Below are 24,409 nucleotides of genomic sequence, written 5' to 3' on the forward strand. Positions count from 1 at the left end.
TTTTTTGAATGAGAGACAAGGGGTGGTGCTATCACCTCTGTGCCAGGACAACTTGCCCTTGGAACTGAAGCTGACATGGGACTTTGCCCTGTAGTTTCTGGTTAAAAAAAAAAAGGGTTGAGAAGTGTGCTAACAGAGTTTTGGGTATTGTTTGTATCTCCACTGTATTTGCAAAACCATATTAGATTCTTTGAATGTTAATTCTTTCCTTTAAAAAGTTCAAGTTAACTTAGTCAAGATGCTAAAATATTTGTGTTCACAGGAGCAGTTATATTAATGGGATAAAAAAGCCCTTTTGGCCAGCAAGCCTGCCCTGACCTTCATGAAGTTTCAAAGTTGATGTGCACTTGAAAAGCTTGCCTCTTTCTGCTTGCTTTGTCTTGAGCCTAATCTACAGTCAGAACAAGTGTTTCTCTGTAAAAGACTTCCTTTTCCTCATTTGCTTTTTATTTCCCACAGTTGGGGACATTTGTGAGCTCCTGAACTAACAAACAAAGCAAAGTAACTCTCAAAGATGTTGTGTTCAAAATGGTAATTGAAATGCCTAAAGAAGTACAATGGAATCAAAGCAGGAGGAAATCTGAATGTAGGAAGTCTCTTCAGAGCTGGTTTCAATGCTGCCCACCACAAACACTTTGGGTTTTGCAGGCTTGCCTAAGCCAAGTCTGGGTAGATGCCAAGTCCTGCTTTACAAAGGCTCATGGTGTGAAGTGCCCATGGTGTGAGCTGTGGGGTAAGGGTTCTGTCTTCTATTAGAGCCAATTAAATCCTAAATTACTGAAATTCTGTTCTGCCTTTGCTGGCATTTCAAAACCATATTGAAAACATTCTATAATTGTCGTTTCAAGGATGATGCCTCTTGTATTCTCCCCAAGCTTACAAGTATTGCTTTTGAATGTTTAAGTATAAAAATTATGTCTACTTGTTTTACAGTTTATTAATCTGAATCAAATTCATTTCTTAGACTTTATTATCCCTAGTTTACCAATGAGGAAGATGAAAATCAGAGGCATTAAGGGATATGCCCAAAGTCACAATGGCAAGGCCAGACACAGGCCTTATAAAGCCAATTCTGTATTCATTTCATTGAACCATTTCCACGTGCATTTAAGTTACATCTACATTTAAAAAAATGTACCTAACATATCATGAGGGCAAATATGTGTGCAAATATTTGTACTTTGCTATAGAGAAATTCTAATTTACAAAATGGATATATGACGTGGCCATTCTCATTTCAGGTACATTAATCATGGGGTAATTTTAAATAGAAAGTTCCCTCCTGCATTTAAAATTGGAATCCATTTTCAAAAACTGCCTTTCTCATAAGTCGTCAGGCACAGATCTATTACATACAGTGAAATGTTATCACTACTTTTTTTTTTTTAAACAAAAATTCTCACATATTGAGAGTTGGCTTGCTGCCCTATTTTATCTCCATACAGCTACAGTTTTTCCAGCATTTTCCCAATCTAAATGCACAAGGAAGTTTTTTGCGCCACTGTCTCGTTTACCTGCTAAAAGGCAGATGACACTAAACGACAGGAAAGAAAATGCTTGATGAGGGAGATGTCCAATGGAATCCCTTGATCTAGGGAATCATGGAGCAGCTTTAGCAAAAGTGATTTGTTTTTCCCCCTTTTCACGCAGATATGGGGTAAAAGGAAGGGATACGACAAAGTCCAAATCTTCAAGGTAAAAATCTGCTTTTCAAGGAAGCAAGCCAGTTAGTAACTCCAAACACAGCACTTAGAGAGAGAGGAGGAATGGAATCCTCAAAGAGGCAAAGACCAAGGCTGACCTCAGAATGCGGGTCACAGCCCTCCCGACCCCAGTGAATGTAGACCCTTTGGCAGAAAGACTTGGCCAGTCTCAATTAACTGCTTCTGTGGGGCTTAAGAATTTGGGGTATTATCTGAAAGAGATTTTTAATCTCAGGTTTTGCTGTAGAACGTGCAAATACAAGCTGATTTTCCTATCTTTTTGAATCCAAAGTATGACTTGAATAAGAAAAACATATCAAAATCACAAAATCATATATCATGAGTCCCTGAATCAAATCAATGTAACTTTTAGATTATTATTTGGGCATGACCATCTTTGCTGTCTTTCATGAATAACCATAAAAGCCACACACATATTTTATAGCTATCAGGTATGTATTTCGATTTTAAGTTGATTGAGAACCAGACTCTATTAATAAAGCCTGTATGTGTTCAGCACATTGTAGTTTCTGAGAACCTTCTCATATCTTATTTCATTCCTACAACAACCCATGAGGCATGTAAGGTCTTGTCCCCATTATGTAGAAGAAATTGAACTTCAGAGACTGAGCTACCTTCTGTGGTAGCACAGACAGCAATTGGTTAGGAGCTGATTTGAAGCTGGGTCACCTGATTTTAGCTGGGTTAGTGCTCCTCACATGACACCAGATACTTTCACTAATGAATTAAATTGTATGTCTTGTACACATAGATGCATGCGGAAAAGTTCCTGGGATGGTATATGATTTTGGGAAGGAAGAAGGGGGCTTGTATCTCTTTACCTGTGTACACCTAGGCAGGCTACCCAACTAGTCCGAGCCTCACTTTCTCACTAGAAAATGAGTATAATGATAAAACCAGATCTAACTACCTCAGGGTTACAGGGAAGTGAAGCTTAAGAAAGAGACTTGTCAGTTCAGTAAAGTCTTATTATGCAAATATCAGGTGTATACATATTACTATGCAAATATGCAAATATCAGGTGTGTACATATTACTATGTATTTTCACCATTGAACCTTTGGAAGAGCCATGTTCTAGGTTTGTTTAAATCTACTAACTCATACTGGTTTGGTGGATGTAAATGCCAAGTAGTTAAAATTTGTAATTTTTCATCATTGCTAATGTGCATCTCTGGGGCCCCTAAACTTGGCAAGCTGATGTGAGTGCTATGAGAGGGAGGACATTTTACTCTCTTCCCAACATGTAAGGCTGGCTAAGGGACATTCTGACAGCTACGGGTGGCAGCATGTTCCCCGGGCAGCCATCTTAAAAAAGTGTCCCCCTTGTAACTAGTAGGGCTAGGTGAGTTTCTCTGCCTGTCTTAGAATGGGTATCAAAGATTTAATCTTGCCTTTGGGAGGCAGCATAGAGTAGTGGTCGAGAGAGCAGACTCTGGAACCCAAATGCCCGTGATCTATTCACAGTACTTTGCCCCTATTTCCTAATCTGTAAAATGAGGATGACAACAGTGGATTCATTTCCTATTTCTACCATAAAAATTTACCACAAACTTAGAAGTTTAAAACAGCACCCATTTATTATCTCACAGTCCTGTAGGTCAGAAGTCAAGGCTGAAATCAAGGGGTTGGCAGGGAGGCGTTCCTTTCTGAAAGCTCTGGGGATGTATCTGATCCAAGCTCATTCAGGTTGTTGCCAAAATATAGTTCCTGGTGGTTCTAGGACTGAGGTCTCTGTTTCTTTGCTGGCTGTCAGCAGGGAGCCTCTCTCAGTTCCTTAAGGCCACCTATTCAAACTAGTCGTGATGTCTCAAATCCTTCTCATACTTTGAATCTCTTCTGGTTCCAGCTGGAGAAAGTTATCTGCTTAAGGGCTCGTGTGATTAGGTGAGGCCTACCCGGATAGTCCAGGATCCTCTCCCTATCGTAGGATCTGTAACCTTAATTACTCTGCAAAGTCCCTTTTGCCATGCAGCATAACATTTTCACAAATTCCAAAGATTAGGACATCTTCTTGGAGAGGAAGAGGGGGGCCATTCTGCCTACCACAGACAGGACCTGCTTCATGCAGTGACTGTGAAAATTAAATGAGTTCACTGTTGAGGATCATTATAAACACTTGAGTTTTTATTTATTTCATGTGTTTCAGCCCATTATCGTTACTATTCCATTATTTTTTCTGATGTTCTAACTATCCCATCTTTGATGACTGGGAGCCACTTCAAGTTGCCTGTTTTCACCTTATAACATCATTCTACTGCTCTTTTCTGGCAGAATAAGAAGCCCCAGGCTCCTATCTCAAACCTGGAATTAACTATTTCTACAAGAAATCCTGGGGTTCCTTTCCATGATAAATGGTATATAAAGACACAATCTGGGCACCAGAAGTAGAATCCCTCTTAAATGGTTTTGTAGTGCCCCTTCATGTTTGGATGGATGGAAACCCCACCCTCCTTGGCATTTCATCATTCCTGCTCTTCATGGGCCCCTGGTTCCACGTGGATACTCCCTACTCCTTCCTTGCTTATAACAGCCCGTGCTCTTGGTGATGCCTCACCTCTACCCAGTCAGACAGCACAGACAGTACCGCCTCCCCTAACCCTTTCCCCTTCCCTTCTAAGCCAGACAGCCCCGCTCATCCCTACGCTTCCAGGACATCAACATGGGTAGCACTTCCATGATGTTGAAGAATATTGGGATCTTCTTTTAAATTCTCCACAGGCCATTTTTTAAAAAAAAATTCTCGAAGGGAATTAACCTTCTGTTTGCTATCTAAGGCTTCGGTGGACAAACAGTCCCTTTCTTAACTCAGAACAACAGAGCTTTGAAAAGACTGGAAGGTCAGCCCAGTCGCCAGACCTGGGAACCTTTATAAGACCAACGATCCCCTCAGGTGTGTGTGTTTCCTAAGAAGTATGAGTGGATGCACATTAAACTTTTTAACCAGAGTTGCCAGCTTATGAAAAGATGTTAAGGTATTTATTTATATCTTAACCATTTTTAGGCCACATACCCCTTTGAATATCTGATGAAAGCTATGGACTTTCTAAAAAAAAATGCATACACACCAAAATTTATAAACAATTTAATGGGCTTCAAGGACCTCTTAGAACCTCAAACTATCGTGGAGAGCTTAATTTGTTTGTACAACGAGGTCCCGATTTGCACTGGCTTGTTGGAAACAGCAGGATTTGAAGGTGGGTACGAGAGTGCTGGTTTAAAATAGCCACGCTGAACATTATTCATTCTTTTTCTAGAGCAATGCTACTTCTGGTGCCAGTATATGAATGGTTCACTACCATTCCATGACATTATCAGTGTAGAGAGTGAGAGTAAGCTTTTCAGAAGCTGGAATAATTCTTGAAACATAGAAAGCACTACAAAAGGTTGGCTGATTTTAGGCAGAGAAGACTGTCAAAGGGCCAGCAAACGTGGCCATCCAGAATGGCACCCAAGGAGCTAGGAAAAGCCTGCTAACCTACCTTGGGTCTGGTGCGGTCACAGAGCCCTTGACAAATACTATCTAGTCTGCCTTTTGCTATCTGCATTGAGGGTGCCTTACGGTATTGTCTTGCACTTTTCACCCCAGGACAAATCAGAAAGAATTCAGAATAGTTCTCCAGGTAAGACCTAGGATGCAGCCACTGGATTATCCTCCTTGTGTCTCAGGCACTCATTTATTTCTCACAACAAACTGTGAGGCAAACCCCATGCTACAGATGCTCAGAGAGCCTACATCATCATAGGAATAACAATAGCAGTAGTCATAGCTAAATATTTATTGAGTACTTACTACATTTAGACCTCATGCTAACACTCTGTATGCAGAAACTCATGTAATCCTCACAGAACCTCTAATGATGTAGGTATTGGTACCCCCATTTTATAGATGTGAAGACTAGAGTACAGAGAAGTTAAGGGACTTGCTTGAGGTGACCCAGCTACTAAGTGGCAGAATTGGTATTGGGACATGGATTTATCTGCTATAAAGCCCATGTTATACTATGCTATATTATAAAAAGTACAAAAATATCCCTCACAAAATAAACAGCTATTTTATGCAGAGGACTTTGTCCATTTTGCCAGGAAGCTTCTATAAATGTTGGGATGCTTTTTTCTTAGATTTATTTTAGTTCATCTGAATCTTTCTAACTCGAAATCCACAGAGCCTTTTTACATTTTGTACCCACACCAGGGAATTTCAGTAAAGAAAAGGATGTTTATTCGTCATCAAATATTGTAGCTCTGAGGCACAAGAATCCCATGAGAGTCGGGAGAGCAGGACAAAACCAAAGATGAAGGCAGGGTTTTCAGGTAGACACAGTCCCCGAGGCTCTGATTTATTTGACATTTGTGAAGTAAAATTCAACTAGTTGTTTATGACTGATTCGAAGCCCATGTCATACCATGTTTTATGATTCCAAGTGAACAAAGAAAGGGACACTGAACAGGTGTTTTGGAGCTACAGGACATTTATTTAGTTACATGGTGAAGGGGATCTGTTTGATGGTGGAATCATTAAGTTGCGTAGGGTCATGGATTGGAGCACGCTTTGGTGGCTTCTAAAAAAATCTAGAATGCCTTTTATTTCCTAAAGCATCCTTTTGTAAAAGTGTCCTTGATTAATTCACAGACCTGCTCCTGTAACCATTGCCAGGGAAGCTGCGGTGAGGTAGTCAGGCCCTAACACAGCTCAATAGACAGAGTCATGGTTTTCTGATGGTGATAACAATGACATACAAGTTGATACCGTAGAAACTCTGAGGTCTCACTTTTTAAGAAGGTCATGGCTCTGGAGACACAGAGTGACCTGGATGCTTTGGATAAGAAAATCTCTTGACATCCTTTACTATCTTCCTTATCTTGGCTCTGCCAAGGGGACCTACAAGTTCACCCCAATTCTCTAACTCCTTCTGATCTGCTTTGGAGATAAGTCTAACTGTATGTTAGTTTGAAATAAAATCAACAAAAACGAGAGTTGAATAATGTGTACATTCAAAGTCTTGTAACACACGCTTTCACATATTTTTTTTTTAGATAAGTGCATATCAGTTATCTGGATTTAAAACTCTGAATCACTGTGACCTGAGGCATGCAGTACAGTTCCTAGCACATGGTATGAACTCAAGAAATATTTGTGGAACAAATGCCGTTAAATAATTTCTCATCTGGTCCTAATGAAATTCTAAAATACATATTTTGGGCTGGCCGGTTAGCTCACTTGGTTAGAGCACACTGATGATAACACCAAGGTCAAGGGTTCGGATCCCCAAACTGGCCAGCCACCAAAGAAATAAAAAATAAAAAAAACAACAAAAACAAAAGTTTCACTGATAATTTTTTTTTTCTTTTTTTGGTTAACATAAATCACTTGTGTGCAGATCCAGCATACCTGCCATATAGGCTCTGCTGAATATGCAGTATCTACTATTCATTCTAAAAATATTTAATGAGTATCCATAACATTCTCGGCACACTGAATACCATTTACTTCAACTGGTATAAAACTCTGAGGAAGAGTCTGGAAAGGAATATGGTTCCATGCTTTATTTGTATTTTACCCAAATATGTCTTGTGTTTTTAAGTGGCACTAGAAAGTTGAGGTTGGATATGTTAAGACAAGGCTAGCTTAAAAACCTAATTTCCATTCACATTTAAAATGAATTAGCTTTAAAGACTTAGCAGTGTTGCAGGTGGGTTGTTTTGTATTAGTTTTCAGGGCATGTGTTTAGACTGGGCAGTTCCTGTAGAACTTCAATCATGGGTCCCTTCCATGTGCATATCTTTTAATCTTGAAAATACCCTGAAACAGGTTTTAGGTAGGCTGATATATAATTTATTGTCCCAACTGGAGCAATTTTGAGAGTGAATGGGGTAATATTAATAGTTATGCCAAGGCAACAGGTGTAAATCAGATTCTTAAGGTAAACAGGGTCACATGGTCATCCTAGTTAACAGGAAAGGACACAGGCTGGGGGATCAGGATTTGTCACACACTGGCTGTCTTATCATGTGCCAGTCACTTCCCCTTTCTGGGTTTTAGTTTATCTGAATGAAAAGTAAAAAGTTGTACTGAAATAAACCCTACTGCTTCCTTCAAAATCTACCATTCTGTGATTCTAAACAGACTCAAAGGAAAGAGTCTAATACCTTTGAAACAGCTTCAAACTAAGAGGCAGCTGGCTAGGAAAGCATATTTTCATACTCCCCCTTTCCCCCTTCTTTTTTTTAAATTAAATTAAATTTTTTATTGGTTATACATATTCGTGGGGCAAGAGGTGATTGTTAGAACCTGTGCCCAACACCCCCTTCTAAAACTACATAGTTACAAAAGCCTGCGTCATCTTTAAGATAAATCAGCACTTGCTTGCTTCAGGGCTGGCAAAAATTTCATATCCACTATCAGAGGACTGTGTTGAGAAGCATTCTAAGGACATGTCTGGGCTCAGCAGGAAAAAGGACTTTGGTCAATCAGTGATGCCTTCTGGGGTCATGACAATAGAAGAGAGAAGCAAGAAGGAAGAGAGGAGTTCTGGTATGTGCACGTGTGCCAGATCTCTGCATAACTGACCTAGGTCTCTGGAACTAAAAAACAAAACAGTCTTCTCATATTTAGGGCAAGTCTTCCCTATGTTGATATGTAACACTGTGTTAGTCTCACTTAGGAAGATGTACTAAGCCATGTGAAAAGCCCGAAGGTTCTCTCCTTTTGGTGCTCCATGCTCTTTCCTAGGCACTCAAGTTGCAGAGTATAAGGAACTGTCCTCAACCCCAGATGCATGTTAGAATCACATAGGGTCTCTGGGGGTGGGGCCCAGCCATCAGTGTTTTTAACCTCACCCCACAGCAGGGGATTCTGTGGTGCAGCTGGGATAAAGAACCACTGGTGCAGAGGCTAGAATGGGAGAAGGGAGTCAGGACACCTAGATTCCTGTCCTTGTTCTTTATGAAGCCTGGGTGAACTTGGACATATTACTTAGCTTATCTTAGTCTGTAAAATGACTTTGAACTCTTAAGAATTCTCTAGCTCTAACTTTCTGCGACTTAGAAAAATGAGGAGGTGAAGAATATCACGGTGTGTTAACTTAGACAATATAGATGTCCTCCTCTTTGTAAACTCAAGGAAGCTGGCTTTGTTGTCAGAGAGATAAATCTACAGTAAATGATCAGGAAACAAATGCATATCACTCTTCCACGCATGAACAATCCCCATTTCTCAAAAGAGGCAGCTAAGTTATACAATACCATTGATAGAACTCTTTTTCTAGGTTCTCTAAGATGATTTTTTTTTTAAACACTAGAAACCCATGGACATGGTTTACTACTTCCATATATTTTGTTCATTGCTTGCACCCCTGACCTTAGCAGATCTTTCAACATTCCTGCTGTTCAGTAATTTAACATCTCACCTGAGTGACAGCAACATTTGTCCCATCGGTGACTTCCACACTCAGATTATAGATGGACCTCTGCTCTGCATCCAAAGGTTTTGCGATGACAATTGTCCCAACACCCTTCTCTGCATCAAAAGAGCTGTCAAAATTGCCCCCTAACAATTTCACAGAAACAATATGAAATTAGCATACCTGAGAAGTTGTTCCATGTACTGAAGCTTATATCTTTAATGGGAGCTCTTACATAGAAATACTTTTTGACAGGCATCCCCATGGCTCAATTTGGTACATCTTAAATGGGACCTCTCTATTTCTAACTTAATTCATATTTCAAAACACAGCCTCTACAATGCATAACAAATGTCACAAAAAAAGAATGCATTGCAAAGAAAAACCTCAGTAGTAATGTTAATGAGTGAAGCATAAACTGATTCCATAAAATATTTAGAGAGCTAAAGGCCCTTCAACCCTTCATGGCTTCTGTGCTAGAAATTTGTAAATCCTTTTGATTTTTCTAAAGCAGATTAAATTCTCAATAAACAAATAGTCCAATTATTGATAAAAATGAGTCAATACTTAAAATCTGTTCCAGGATTGATGGTAAACATTTGGCTGGTAGAATTCATATTTCTCCCAATTAGATGTCAGAAATAAAATTATAAATTCTAGAAAGTAAGAAAAAGAAAAAAAAAGAATTTCATATTAAGAATTCTATATCTGCAAGTTGGGATATTTATAGAAAAAATTTTTTTTCGCCATCTTGACAGTGTGAACTATTTTTCTCAAAAAATTAGAGAGCTTATGGGAGACTCACAAAGTGAAATTGGGAAAAAGGGAGAGGAAAACATCAGCTTAAAAAAAAAAAGAAAAGAAAAAAAAAGAAAACATCAGCTTATGTAACATCAACTTAGAAAACAACTTAGATAAAAGTTTAGAAAACTTTATTTTTCCCCCATTGCCAGGTATATAACTCATAGTCTGAACAGTATGCTTAAGACAGAATTGCCATTGTTAAAATTACTGCTGGTGTTTTCATCTCTGTAAACCAAAGTGTGGTTTATGATCTTCCCAAAATAAAAGCCTTCTTAGGGGGAGAGAAGATAATGATATAAATGCTGGAATGATTTTAATTAAATGTCAGTATATGTTTACAAGCTCTAGTTATTTTAGTCAAAATTTCCATGGTTTCAATTAATTTTGTTCTTGGACAATAATTTTATTTAACTACAGCACATAGAGCAATGCATTTATTGAATTTCATATTTTACATAACAAACCTTGGTTTTTCTTAATTCTACATTCTTTACATTTCATTTTGCTAATCAATGAACAATATGTCTTTATGATATTACAATTATAAATGGGCAAATGAGTTAAGAGAAAGAAGAATTTCACCTGAATTACTAGAATTTGATGTATAATGACACAAAATAAATAATGTGGTTTATTTTTTAAAAAACACCTGGTTATATATATTTCAAATACTTATTGCTTGCAGCTGTAATTTTCACTTAAGATTATTTAATTGGTAGAGAGAACATAATTGCCCTTGACATTTAATTAAAGTTATGAAGATACAGAGGTAGCAGAGTATTGCTTGGAGATAATATACTTTTTCAAAAAATTTCATCTTAAAAGAGACTCATCTTCCAATTAATATCTTTAATTGATTTACTGCAGAGCACTAAATGTTAACTCCAAAAAAGGTCTTTTGAAGAATAGGATAAGGAGCAAGGGGGAGAAATCTAGGCTGAAAAGGGAAGCAAGCCTTAGGTCCCCATCTCTTATTCAAAGGGATGTTTCATGTTGATAATCACATGAAATAAAATGAAAGGTTGATTCAACCGTCTGGAATAACTACCATAATGAGAAAAGTGGAGTCAATTGCTATCAGTGGTACGTTCTGAAAAAATCTTTGCCATGGAAACTTTCGAAGAAAAGACCTCATAAGACCTCATAAAATCGCCTCATGAGACCCCTGTAGAAGCAAAGATGAGAATACACCTTTCTCAAGCTGTTTCTGGTGGGTATTAAATTCCACTTTAAATCACATTTAAAATCACCTTTAGAATGTTTTCTTCACTAAAATGTTTTTTGAGAGGGGAGGGGGTCATCCTCCAGTGTCTATTTTAGAAGGTTAAAACGTGGAGGTCAAGGCAAAATAGAAATTATGCAAATTATAAAACTTTAGTTTGCTCCAGCTTAAAAGATTGATGAAAATAAAATTTAGAGAACATGCAAAGATTTCCAGTTTCAGTGACTGTTTAAATGGGGCAATCCTATATGCTCTCTCACCAACTCAGGTTCACAGTTTCCTCAGGGCCCTATATAAAAATACATAAACATTTCATGTGCTTAGTGGCATAAAATTTAAATATTTTACATATATCATGCAGACAGTGTGGTTTTTCTTGTTTTCCTTATCAAATAACATTTTTGGCTACTTTAATTGGAATTTTTTACAGTTTTCTCTCTCTTCCTGTGTGTGTATTCATGCGTGTGTCTTTGTATCTCCCTCATTCACCTTTACTGTTCCAAACAGACAAGAAACCTCTATAGGGTAGGGAGACAGACCATTAGAAAAGCAGGACAAAGAGTGCTTGACAGAGACCCTACCAAAATCTCTCAGTCTACCAATATGGCTAGCAGCCTCTGATACTCATTTCTAGGACCTCTGTTCCTAGTTAAACCAAGATTTCATGTAAAACAAAATCTTCCCTGAGTTTTAAAATGAATTTCTGACAAGGGACACAGAATCTAGACCAGCAGTTCACCATCAATCCTCACACAGTTTAATAACCTACCACTTAAGCATCCCATTTCATAAACGACTCCATATCTCTCCCCCAGGTCTCATTTCTCAGGCTCCCTTTTAGCCTGAAAGGTGATTTCATTTTCATAGGAAACCATGTCAAAATCACCCGGGGTGAGGATATCAAATGCAAGGAGTCCATTTTCACCAGCAGCATTCTTTTAAACAAGGTGTGCTTCCTCAGAGCCAGTAACAGAACATGCAAAGCCAAAGTGTGTTTGGTGCAGCAGCATTAGGCTAAACGAAAGGTGGGGGGAAGGGAGGACACTGCCGAGCTGGTCTGAGTTTCAACAAAGTGGGAAATTGGAAAAGTCACAGCCTGAGCGTTGCTGCAGGGGTGTGCGGCAGAGATGGTAAAAGCGAGGTTGTGAACAGCCCACATAACAGGTAATTCACATCAGGGACATTTCCTTTTGACCATTTTTGGTCAAGACAGGTGTCATAAAGTAAACAAAGAGCAGAAGGGGCACACTGCATTTCTGTTGGATTCTGAAGTTAAACAGCGAGTAGGACTGTCTTAAAAGCCTTCAAAAATGGGACATGGTTGAAAATACTTTGAGCCACAGCTATTGCTCGAATGTGCTGGGCAGCAGAGCACTGGGCCATGATTTAGTCAAGTTTTGCTTTAAAGAAGGGGATGAAGTGCCACCGTCTCTCCATAAAGATATCCAGTGGCGAAAATCACACAGCTTCTCCTTTAAAGAAGCTTCCAGTTTCCTCCCCTAGTGTGTGATGATTCCATTCCACTCCATGTGTAATTGTAAAAATACCAACCCAGATCTAGTAGTCACCAAGGGGGAAGTGTTATGTGAGAAGCTTCCAAAACACTGAGCTGCTGCATCTCAATGAGTTAAGGGAGTCTTACACAAGCTGTTCATTCAAGTTCAGCATGAACACTGAACTGAAGGAAAAATGTTATACACCAGTTACGGTGTGATCATGAATAATTTTCTGCCTTGGAATGAAGCAAGCACAGTACGAGGCTGAAAAGGATATTTACATGGAGGCAGGTGACACTGGTGGAAATCGGAAAACAGTGGTAGGAAGAAAATAATCTCTTCTGGAATCTAGTTTAAAATTAATTTTCTTAGAACGATTAATATATGAAGTGTTTTTAAGGCTTTTCAATATTTTCTTAAAGTGTCTTCAAATGTGCTCCTATCAACTAGATTGTTGCTATGGAAAAAAGAGAGGCCAATCTGGGATCAAATTAGGGAAAGAAGGCAGAACAGGAGAAACGAAGTATTTATGTCAGTTGAATGACTTTGAGCAAGAGTCACTCACTCTGATGGAAGAATGGCTGTGTTAGAGATTCTACATGAACATGGTTTCTCTCAGAAGAGCTGGGAAAGAGTTTTTTAACAAAGAAATGCGGCCACTGGTTAGAAAAGATCCTGAGATGCCCAAGTTCTGGTCAAAGAATGAGGCCACTGCTAGTGCTATCAGAGAGTTAAACTTGCCTACTGGATCCCACCCTAAAGAAGCGATGGCTCCACTGGGAACAAGTTTCAAGAAGAATAGGTGTAAGTTCATAAGACAGCAGCCCAGAGCTCAAAATCTGCAGGAACCTACGACGAACTAAGGTCTAAGGCAGCCTTTTTGCATCTGCAACACAGAAAGATACTTTAGCTAGAGGTGGACATCAGTGCTAGCACTTGTCATCAGAGAATTATTTTCAAAGAACAGCCTTTCCCCGCTCTGTACATGGGGTGAGGTAAATAAAGATATGTAGGAGCTTACTATCTATAAGGAAAACTACTCTTCTAGCCTAAGTCAGGTGAAAAAAATGGGTACAAAATGGGCGGCAACACCCCCCAATCAAACTGTGGGAAAAGAGGAATTGTTTGAAGTGTGGCCTTTACAACTCAAATATTTGCCATCGGGATATTTGTGACTGAACTGTGCACCAGATTGCATGCACATTAGACAGTATGTAAATCAAGGAGCTGCTGAGTTGAAATCATACTCTCCTGAGAAGTGCGAAGATATGTGACAAAGCCACAAAGGATCATGGGTTATTTTTGTTCCCTTCATTTTCTTTCCCTTTTAACACAGAGAAGGAACATGCTGTGCACTGGGCTGTTTAAACACAGAACAGCTGAATTTTATTATGCTCCTTTTTAATTACAGCTTTCTTAACTCAGTTACAAGTAGGGCTTCTGTTTCTGGAAGCTGAAGAGAGTCTCGCTTCATAACATCATAAGCAGGGGTCTTTTTGGAGGCAAAAGAAAGTGTCTGGCAGATCCTTGGTGCAAGAGTCCAGGCGTGGGGACAAAGTTTTGCTTTTGTGAATTCATGTCATGGTGGAAGGAAAAGAAATGCAGTTGAACAAGAACTGAGTAGATTTGAAACTGTAGGAATGAGGAGATTATGCTCTCAGGGGAAAAAGCATGCTGAAACAGTATTTCTGCTCAGTTAAGGTCAATTCGTTAGTGCCAGCATTTGTAAGGTGTAAGTGCTAGAATGTTGTGCTCTCTGTATCTCAGTGTCTGTATAGGTGTCTGGATGCCCTAGGTCTATAATGAAACCAAATCTTGACTCCCCTTGGAAGAGTCACAAGAATATTTACCGAGGCAAGGCCTGTAGTTAAACTGAGACCTCATTTCAGATCCATGCAGATATGAAATGTCTTGTACCTATTCTTGGCGTTTATCTATAGTACACTGCTAAGTTTCTTAAGCATTGAGAAGCACTGTTCCCTCTCTTTCCCCTCTATGTTAGCTTGGCCAAAGAAGAGAGGCTTAGGTGAAAAGGAAGAGATGAAAGACAGACTGAAACATCTGAATATGATAAAGAAAACAACTGGTATTTAGAGAGGGGGAAAGATGCTGTCAACAGATTAAGAAAAAATGACTCTGATAGATTAGAAAGATTATTAAAAGGGGGATTTGGTGGAAGGGGACTATATTGATAGTGAAAGCAACCAGCACCTGGGGAAAGGATCTTACTTCCATGGTGAAATAAAGAGTTGGCATTTCAAGATATTGTTAGCTGGATGTGGTGATGGGAATACAAGGAAAATCATGTTCTGTTTAGGCATCTGGTCCAGTAAGTTCAATTTGTAAAAGAAGCTTGGCTAGTTGTTACCATTTGTAGTGAAATCTCTATGACAGAAGCATCCAGACCAGAGGGACAATGCTGCAGGTCTTCATTAAGAAAACTACTCAGTGCACTGAAACCGAGGGGATTCTCTAAGAGCACAGTGTTTAGAAGCACAAAGATGGAGAAACGTGAAGACTGAGGCCATGTTCTTGATAGTGGTTCCTGGATCTATATTATATTTGGAGCAGCCTAAAGGGATTCCTTCAAGGGAGGGCTCTCATCTATAAACTGCCCCTCTCTTCTTGAACCAGGGACATTCCCATTCTGTCACAGGTGTTGAGGTTGCCATGGCTGGGGTGCAGTGAAAGGTCACACTGGCTCTGGATAGGTTCCAGAAGGCATCAGTAGGGTTAACATATGGCTACCTGAGCATCTCTATCAGTCACCATAGTTTATTCCACTTGCGTGGGGTAGATAATGACAGAAGCATTGGCAGGAAGAAGGAATGAGGAGACGTGAGCCTTGACCTTAAGGGTTATTACCAGTGAGAGGACAAACACAATGAAACTATCCAACAGCACAAATAATGCTGACATGAAAAACTTGCAAGTAAGGTTATATGCAGTACTCCTGGCATGCTTACTTACACATAGTCACACACATGCAGGAATGCTGAAGAAATGCAAACCTGACCTGGCGAACTGGGCCAGGTGGCTGGTTTGTGTGAGCATCAGAGGAAGGTGTGCTTGTAGGATTTCTATGGTGGAGCAGAAGAGAGGGCATCTCTGGGGGTGTGGGTGGCAGGTGGGAGGTGCTGAGGGCCAGGAGGTTGCGTGCATGGATCATGCGAGGGAGAGAAGCAGCACTATCAGCTGTAGAGGTGTCTGCAAACTGGAGTGTCAAGGGAGGAGGGAAATAAACCAGTGACCGATGAGAGGGTAGCTCATGTCACCGCTCAGGATGGCACACTAGGCTTCCTATTGCCTACTTGGTTTCTATGGCACTGTTCTCTGGGCTGTTTAAAAGAAATCACTATAGCGCATGTCCCTGGAGACCCAGCACCAGGGACACATGTTGAAACCAAAGTGTATTTTCTGTGACTCTGGGGATGGCAGTGAAGGAATCACTGCAGGTGACTGCACAGACAACCAGGTGGTGGATACGTACAACCTTTTGTTGTACCAGGAAAGAAGAAGTGGCCTCAGATGATATCAATGAGCTGAAAATTGCTGAGGAGATGAAGAAGCAGAGACATCATCCATGAATAAGAAAAGATTTCATTTCAAATATGTTAAGTGGAGACGAAGAGGGAATTGAAAGCTTGGAATGAGGATGGTCATGAACAGGGATGGCGTGATTAATGCCAATTAGGTAAAACAAAGACGTTCTACCGTCATTCCATAAAATGAAATCTGTAGAAAACAATCCTTCTTAGGGAGTTCAGAGGACTCTCTCCCGAGGTTTGATTGGGGGCCATGGGGCATTCTTTTTCTGTGCCTCATCAAAACAGGTGTGGAACATTCTAAATGCCTTCCCCAGACCCAGACGCTTCTGAGAGGAGAGGCAGGTTCCTGCTCATCCTCTCCAGGCAGTGACATGTGGAAGAAAATGATTCCCACAGACAGGCTCTCTCCTGGGTTCCCTGCCTCCCACGGAGAAGCATGGGAAGTCAGCTTCTGCTCAGCCCAGAGTCAGACTGGGGCCAGCACATACTCTCGCCTCTCTCTTCTTAGCAACAGCCGATTTTGTTTCCTGGTCCTCTGCACTCACTTCCTCCCCAGAGTTCTCCCTGCTGGTGTGTTGAGGGCCATAGTGCTGTTTTGCCCTTTCCTTTTGCAGCCTGGCGTGCTTGCTTGCTTTCTTTCAAGGAATTTAGAGGTTGGCTCCAAAGGTCTACCCTGCATGCCTCCATCTGCTTTCTCTATTCAGCTTGCATGGGTTGCCGACTGGCTATATATCTAGCTTCCATTTCCTGCCCTTCCTTTTGTGGACAGCAGCCAGGGGACTCTCCTGATGGGGCTTTTTGGTATATGAATGTTACTACTGCTGCAAAACAGAGGGGCTGGGATACATGTTAATTTATTTTTCAGTTGGAAAAGGTCCAGTGACATAAACCCACCTATGAAAAGATAAAAACAAAACAACCGAAAGCCCACATACCTCAAAAGCAAAGAAAAAAAATCAAAACAAACCCCCCAAAATCCAAACCCCATCAAAACTCAAACAAAGGAGTCATTGGTTTTGAGTAATGCAATAGCTGTTAGAGGCATGTATGAAATCTGTGGGCTGCACTTCAGCCTGTCACAGGCAGTTATGAAAGATGTAATTCAATTTGCTTCATAAAAAAAAAAAAAGAAAACAAAACCATAAAAGGCAGATTGGATAGCTGTATTTTAGCAAATGTGTTTGCACTAAGGGTACCTTCTGTTGAACAGTTCTGCCCACAAGCTGTCTGTAGAATATAGAACATCTCTCGAGCATGCTTGCCACCTTGAAGCAGGGCAGTCGGGAGCAGAAAAAAAAAAAAAAAGAACAGAATGCAGAAAAAAGGTGAAGAAAAAGAGAGAAATGAAGGACAGCAAGTCTAGTACCATCAATACATTTAGAAATGAGATTAGCCAAGTGTGACAATAGAATTTAAATGACACACAGAAAGACATTAAGATTGCAGTAAATAACGTACTATGGAAAATCCAGCCAGAGAGCACTTTCTGTTCAGCTTAGCTACAGAGTCAGAACGAAAGCACAGGTCGATTATTCATTTTACTGGCTCTTTTGCATTCCAGCACTATACGTCTTTTAATCTTAGCACTGATTGTTAGTTTTTGTTTGTTTTTTTGTATTTTTTTGTTTTTTGTATTTTTTTTTTTTTGCTAGTGGCTCCACAAAACAGTCAATTATTACATTGCCCGATACTGCTCTGGAGGACTCAAACTTACCAACTATGTCAAACCACAGAGGGGTGTTAGCTGGCTGCACGGATACCACCCCCACAATCTCAGTTACTCTATCGCTTTCCATGACTGTGAAGTTATAAAAGGGCTCATCGAAGGTCAATGGAATAGGTGAAGGGGGTGGTTTCTTAATCCATTCAATGTGGAGGCGGGCCGTGGAGGATTTCTGTGGACGTCCATTGTCTACTGCCTTTATCTGCTCACACACAGAGAGAACACAGAAAGATATCTTAGAGCTCTGACCCTGTGGAAGTTTGGATCTGCTACTCATCTGTTGTTGAGCCAAGAGTTCATCCTCATCACAGTGTCCATTAGGGGAATTAAAGAGTGGAAATCTGGGGACAATGGGCTTGGGAATTGGGGGGCAACCTAGTCACATGGGAGCCTCACACCACCTTCACCAGAGGCTGATCTCAACCACAACCAACTTTACTGATATGGAAACTTTGAAAGACAAAAGTTACATTTACAATTTGTAGTGTTTTACAGGCATGAATGATGGTTACATGAGTAAGAATAGCTAATTTGATTCCTTATACAATGGCTCTGAATCTCACCTCTGGTGGCGATACTTGAAAGGGAAGAAAGTGTATTGAGAATCCCTATATACGTGTGAATGATATGTGTGAAAATGGGTGTGTATGTGGACACGTTTTGCAGCTCTTTCCTTCCGCTTGATTCTGGAAAAGTACTTGGCTTGTACAAGTTCCCAGAAGGGTAATGGGAGTAGGTGTGGAAAAGGCAGCAGCCTTGGTCTCATTGCCTTCGAGACCCTTCAGTTATGCCATCTGTGAAGGGGTGAAGGAGAACTCTCCTGTTGGCTCCTGGAGGCAGCGTGGTGGGGAGAATGGTGCTAATGACTCTTCTCTCTGGTCATCAGTCAGCTGCAGTAAGGGCTGAGGAAAGCATGTCTCCTCACCCAGCTGTGCAGGGTGGACTGCTGTGCTGTCTTGGACTCAAACGGGAGGGTCAAAAAGTCCAAGGAGCAGAACAGTGACCAAAAAAAAAAAAAAAAAAAAAAAATTAAAGAAATGATTTTCGAATATTACATTTAAAACTAACTTTTATGGGCACATAACCAATAGTTATAGCCTTTTAAAACAGTGTCAGCTCATAGCACCATCATCATGCTATGTGTTCATAGATGATTGCTTTGCCCCAGGAAATCCCTGTAGGATGGAGAACCCTTGAAGATACATGTCTTAGGTTTCCTAGGAGCTGAGACAGGAATTTGAGTACAAATGGTTTTTTGGGGGAAGCAATTTCAAGAGAAAGGAAGTAAAGAGATCAGGGTGGGCACGGGTAGGAGCTAAACAAGGATGGGGTCCTAGGTCTAACCTCTCATGGGGAACCCATAAAGAGCTCTGAATCATTAACTGCACCACAAAGTTGATCCACCTGGAGGCAAGGAGGTTAGACTTTTGTATACGAGTGTCAGTCGGTCATTGGCTGTGGGCTGCTAGGCTGGGAGTTAGGAGTGTGGAATCTCTTGGGTCAAGAATCAGCCAAGGATAATTCTTTGCAGAAAGGGACAGCTGTGAGCCCTTAGCAGCCAATCAATGCTCATAACAGTTGGGGGACAGATGAACCAGCCCAGTGAAGAGGGTCTGGGTAGGGCACCAGGTCCTCAAAGATTCCCAAACTGCAAGTATCACACAGCTGTAACAGCAGGTATTTCATCAGAGCTTACTATGGTAGAAACAGGGCTGGTATTTTTTTTTTTCTTCTTCTTTTCTCTGCCCACTATTCAGGATACATTACTGAGCAGGGAAAGGAACCTAAGTGCAGGTCATGGGAGTGAAAAGATAAATCAAGAGATTCAGATTATGCTTTAAAATAATAAACAGCAGAGAAGGCTGAGGACAAAGAGGACAGCTGACAGTGCCAACCCTTGAGAGGTGTGGGGACCCTGGAGAGTGCTCATCACTTGTAGGGATGACTGGTGCCCTGTGCCTTAGATATGGGAGTTTAAATTTATACATGATATAGTTTTCATATTTGTTTTTAATTTTCTAACTGAATGAAAAACTTAGTCACTTTTTATTTGAGTTCTTTCACTTTTTATGGGATAGCTGTGATTTGTGTTTCAGAATTTACCCATCTAGATTCATGTTCCATCACATCATCAACAACTACAAAAGTTGACATCTTGGGGACACGTTGAGTGATATGAGGAGTGGTGGATGGGATATGTCCCTCTACCCTCAGTTTACCTCTATGATCATCAGTACCTTGAGAATGATTTAGGGCTGCAGAAAGTATGGCTGAGGATGTGGAGGAGCAGGCTGGGAATGGGAGAGAATACTGGCAAGACACAACCAAAGGAAACCGTCTTATTATTTAGAAACATCGCTGAAACAGACAAGAGTTCTCACATGTACTTGCCTCCCAGAAAGGAGCTTCCACAGCTGTGTGGCTGCACTTTTTACTCTAAAGATTTATTGCTCAAAGGAAGATACACGAATAAGAAAGTAACCCCCTTCTTCCATCCATATTGCTGGAGTTCAGAGGATCTTACCGTTAGGATGTCATAACTCCCTGCTGTAAACTGCTTTCTGGAAGAAACCATGCCGGTTTTAGGGTCAATAAAGAATTTTCCATCATCATTCCCGTCCACGATACTGTAGGAGATTTCTGCATTGGGGCCCTCATCTCTATCAAACGCAAAAGCCCTGTAAATGGGTTCTCCCCTCTTCTTCCTGTCACGTTCCGGCAACTTGATCTGGTAGACCTTCTCTGGGAACTGGGGCTTGTTGTCATTTTCATCCAGAACCTGAACCACCACCCAAATGGTCGACTGTTTCGGAGAGGAACCGCCATCTGTCACAGTCACCTGAGTTGTGAAAGAGAAAGCATGCTGTGATCAGAAAGAAGAGCTATTCTTACTACCCCTCCCCCTTCCCACCCCACCAAGATCAATTCTGTGCACTAGGGCATCTCGACTTTTCTTAGGCCTGTAGTTCATATCAGATGTATAACTTTAAATAGTTCATCCATAAAAGGAGGAAAATGCCCCTAAAACCAGTAGTGAAAATCATTGCTATAAAGGGAGTAGGCAAGCAGGGATATCTTAGTCTGTTCAGGCTGCTATATCAAATTACCGTAAAAAGAAATTAAAGAGTACACAAAATGATGAAAGACATTCCATGCTCTTGGGTTGGAAGAATCAACATTGTAAACATGTCTATAGTACCCAAAGCGATCTACAGATTCAATGCAATCCCTGTCAAAATACCAATGACATTCTTCACATAAATAGAAAAAACAAACCTAACATTCATATGGGATAGCAAAAGACCCCAAATAGCCAAAGCAAACCTCATCATAAAATAAAGCTGGAGGCATTACACTACCCGACCCCAAATTCTACTACAAAGCAATAGTAACCAAAGCAGCATGGTACTGGCATAAAAAAAGACACTTGTACCAATGGAACAGAGAACCCAGAAATCAACCCACAGACTTACAGGCAACTGATCTTCAACAAAAGCACCAAGTACATACTATGAAGACTGCCTCTTCAATAAATGGTGCTGGGAAAACTGGACATCTGTAAGTAGAAGAATGAAACTAGACCTGAATCTCTCACCATATACCAAAATCAACTCAAAATGGATTAAAGACTTAAATATAAGACCTAAAACTATAAAAGTCCTAAAAGAAAACAGGGAAAACACTCCAGAATGTAGGACTGGGCAAAGACTTTATGAATCTGACCCCTAAAGCACAGGCAACAAAAGAAAAAAGTAAACAAATGGAACCATATCAAACTAAAAACTTCTGCACAGCAAAAGAAACAATTAACAGAGCGAAAAGACAACCCACAGAATGGGAGAAAATATCTGCAAACCATGCATCCATCAAGGGATTAATATCTCAAACAGCTTAACAATAAAAAAATCAAGTAACCCAATTAAAAAGGGGCAAAGGGGCTGAATAGGCATTTCTCAAAGGAAGATACACAAATGGCCAACAGACACGTGAAAAAATGCTCAACATCACTCAACACCAGGGAAATGCAAATCGAAACCAGAATGAGATATCATGTCACCCCAGTTAGACTGGTCATTATCAAAAAGACAGAGAATAACAAATGCTGGCATGAATTGGGAGAAAAGGAAACCATCCTACACTGTTGGTGGGACTATAAATTAGTGTAGCTATTATGGAAAACAGTATGGAGGTTCCTTGAACAACTACAGATAGAACTACCATACAATCTAGCAATCCCACTGCTGGAAGTATACCCAAAGGAATGGGAATCATCATGTCCAATGGTTACCTATGCTTCCATGTTTATTGCAGCTCTATTTACAATAGCCAAGACTCAGAACCAACTTAAATGTCCATCGACGGACGACCAGATATGGAAAATATGGTATATATACTAAATGGAATAATACTATGCCATAAAAAAAGAATGAAATTCTGGCATTTGCAGCAACATGGATGAACTTAGAGAGAATTATAAGTAAAATAATCCAGGCACAGAAAGAGAAATACTGCATGTCCTCACTCATAAGTGGGAACTTAAAAAATAAATAAATAGGGTCTGGCCAGTTAGCTCAGTTGGTTAGAGCACAGCCTTTTAACCCCAACATCATGGGTTCAGTTCCCCTTACTGGCCAGCCACCCCCTCAAAAAAATAAATAAATTAAAAAATAAAACAAATAAAGAAAGAACGAACAATCAAATATTACATTGAACTTTCAAAAGAAGAAAACAGAACTGAGGTTACCAGAAGTGGAAAAGGGGGAGGTGGAGAGGTGTTTACCGAGAAATTGGTAAAGGGAAACAAAAAATGATTACATTGTGTAATGTTGAATATAATTATCCTGATTTGAGCATCACATATTTCTCACAGGGATATTCAATGCAGCACCCCACAGATATGTACAATCAACTAATTTTCAATAAAGATAAATAAAATAACATAAAAATAAAATGTGCAACCAAAAAAAAAAATTCCACACCATAGATTGGGTCACTTCTAAACAACAGAAATTCATTGCTCAGAGTTCTGAAAGCTGGAAGTGCAAGATGAAGGCACTGGTAGTATGAAGGCCTGTTCCTCATAGACGTGCCTTCTAGCTGTGTCCTTGCGTGGTAGAAGGGGCTAGCTAGCTCTCTGGACCTTTTTTATAAGGGCACTAATTCCATCATGAGGGCTCTGCCCTCTTTATCTAATCACCTCCCAAAGTTCCCACCTTCTAATACCTTGGAGATTAGGTTTCAACCTGTCCATTTTCTTCTCTTTCTTTTCTGTCTTGCTATGGATTGAATTGTGTTCCCCCCAATCCAGATGTTCAAGTTCTAACTCCCTTGCCATATGTCTATATTGGAGATAGGGCCTTGAAGGAGGTGATTAAGGTTACGTAAGTCCTAAGGGTGGAGCTCTGATCTGACAAAACGAGTGTTCTTGTAAAAGAGGAAGACACATCAGAGATCTCCGTCTTTGCCCATGTGAGCCCTCACCCGAAACTGAACCCTGCCAGAATTTAGTCTTGAACTTCCAAGTCCCATGCTATGGTCTGAATATCTGTGACCCTCTCCCCCAAATTCATATGTTAAAATCTGATCTTTAATGCAATACAGTAGTCCCCCTTATCAGTGGTTTTTCTATGGTTCTAGTCACCTGAGATCAATCCTGATCCCAAAATATTAAATGAAAAATTCCAGAAATAAACAATTTATAAGTTTTAGATTGTGTGTCATTCTGAGTGGCATGATGAAATCTCTTGTCATCCCACTCTGTCCTGCCTGGGACATGAACTATCCCTTTTGTCAGTGTTTTCATGCTGTAGATGCCCATTAGTCACTAATTAGCCATCTCGGTTATCAGATTGACTGTTGTGTTATTGCAGTGCTTGTGTTGAAGTAACTCATATTTTACTTAATAATGGCCCCAAAGTGCAAGAGTAGTGATGCTGGCAATTTGGATATGCCAAAGATAAGCCCTAAAATACTTCCATTAAGTGAAAAGCTGAAAGCTCTTAGCTTAATGAGGGAAAAAAATCGTATGCTGAGGCTTCGAAGAACTATAGTAAGAATGGATATTTTACTTGTGAAATTGTGAAGAAGGAAAGAGAAATTCACGCCAGTTTTCCTGTCACACCTCAGACTGCAAAAGTTATAGCCACAGTGCGTAAGTGCTTATTTAAGACAGAAAAGGCATTAAATTTGCGGTTGGAAGTCATGAACAGAAACATGTTCCAATTGACAGCAGTCAGGTTCAGTAGCATCCGTGGTTTCAGGCATCCGTTGGGGCTTGGTCTTGGAATGCATCCCCCAAGGATAAGGGGGCCTATTGTAATATTAAGAGGTGGGGCTTTTAGGTGGTGACTAGGTCATAAGAGCAGAGTTCTCATGAGTGGGATCGGTGGCCTTGAAAAGAGAAAGAGCAGCCTTGTTTTCTCCTTCTACCACATGAAGACAAAGCCAGAAGGCACTGCCTGTGAGGAAGAGACCCTCACCACACTGAATCT

General features: G+C 40.3%; 1 protein-coding gene across 2 annotated transcripts in view; it reads right to left on the bottom strand.

Annotated features, from left to right (window-relative positions):
* The window catches only part of FAT3 (FAT atypical cadherin 3), a 484,546-nt gene that overhangs the window by 99,238 nt on the left and 360,899 nt on the right, over nucleotides 1-24,409 (bottom strand). For both annotated transcript variants that reach the window (XM_063095304.1, XM_063095303.1), the window contains exons 4-6: nucleotides 20,443-20,757; nucleotides 17,910-18,120; nucleotides 9,132-9,271 (exon numbers count right to left, since the gene is read on the bottom strand). In XM_063095304.1, coding sequence (XP_062951374.1) covers nucleotides 9,132-9,271; nucleotides 17,910-18,120; nucleotides 20,443-20,757 — 666 coding nt within the window. The remainder of the gene's footprint in view (nucleotides 1-9,131; nucleotides 9,272-17,909; nucleotides 18,121-20,442; nucleotides 20,758-24,409) is intronic.

Source organism: Cynocephalus volans, chromosome 4 (genome assembly GCF_027409185.1).
Source record: "Cynocephalus volans isolate mCynVol1 chromosome 4, mCynVol1.pri, whole genome shotgun sequence".
Classification (NCBI taxonomy): domain Eukaryota; kingdom Metazoa; phylum Chordata; class Mammalia; order Dermoptera; family Cynocephalidae; genus Cynocephalus; species Cynocephalus volans.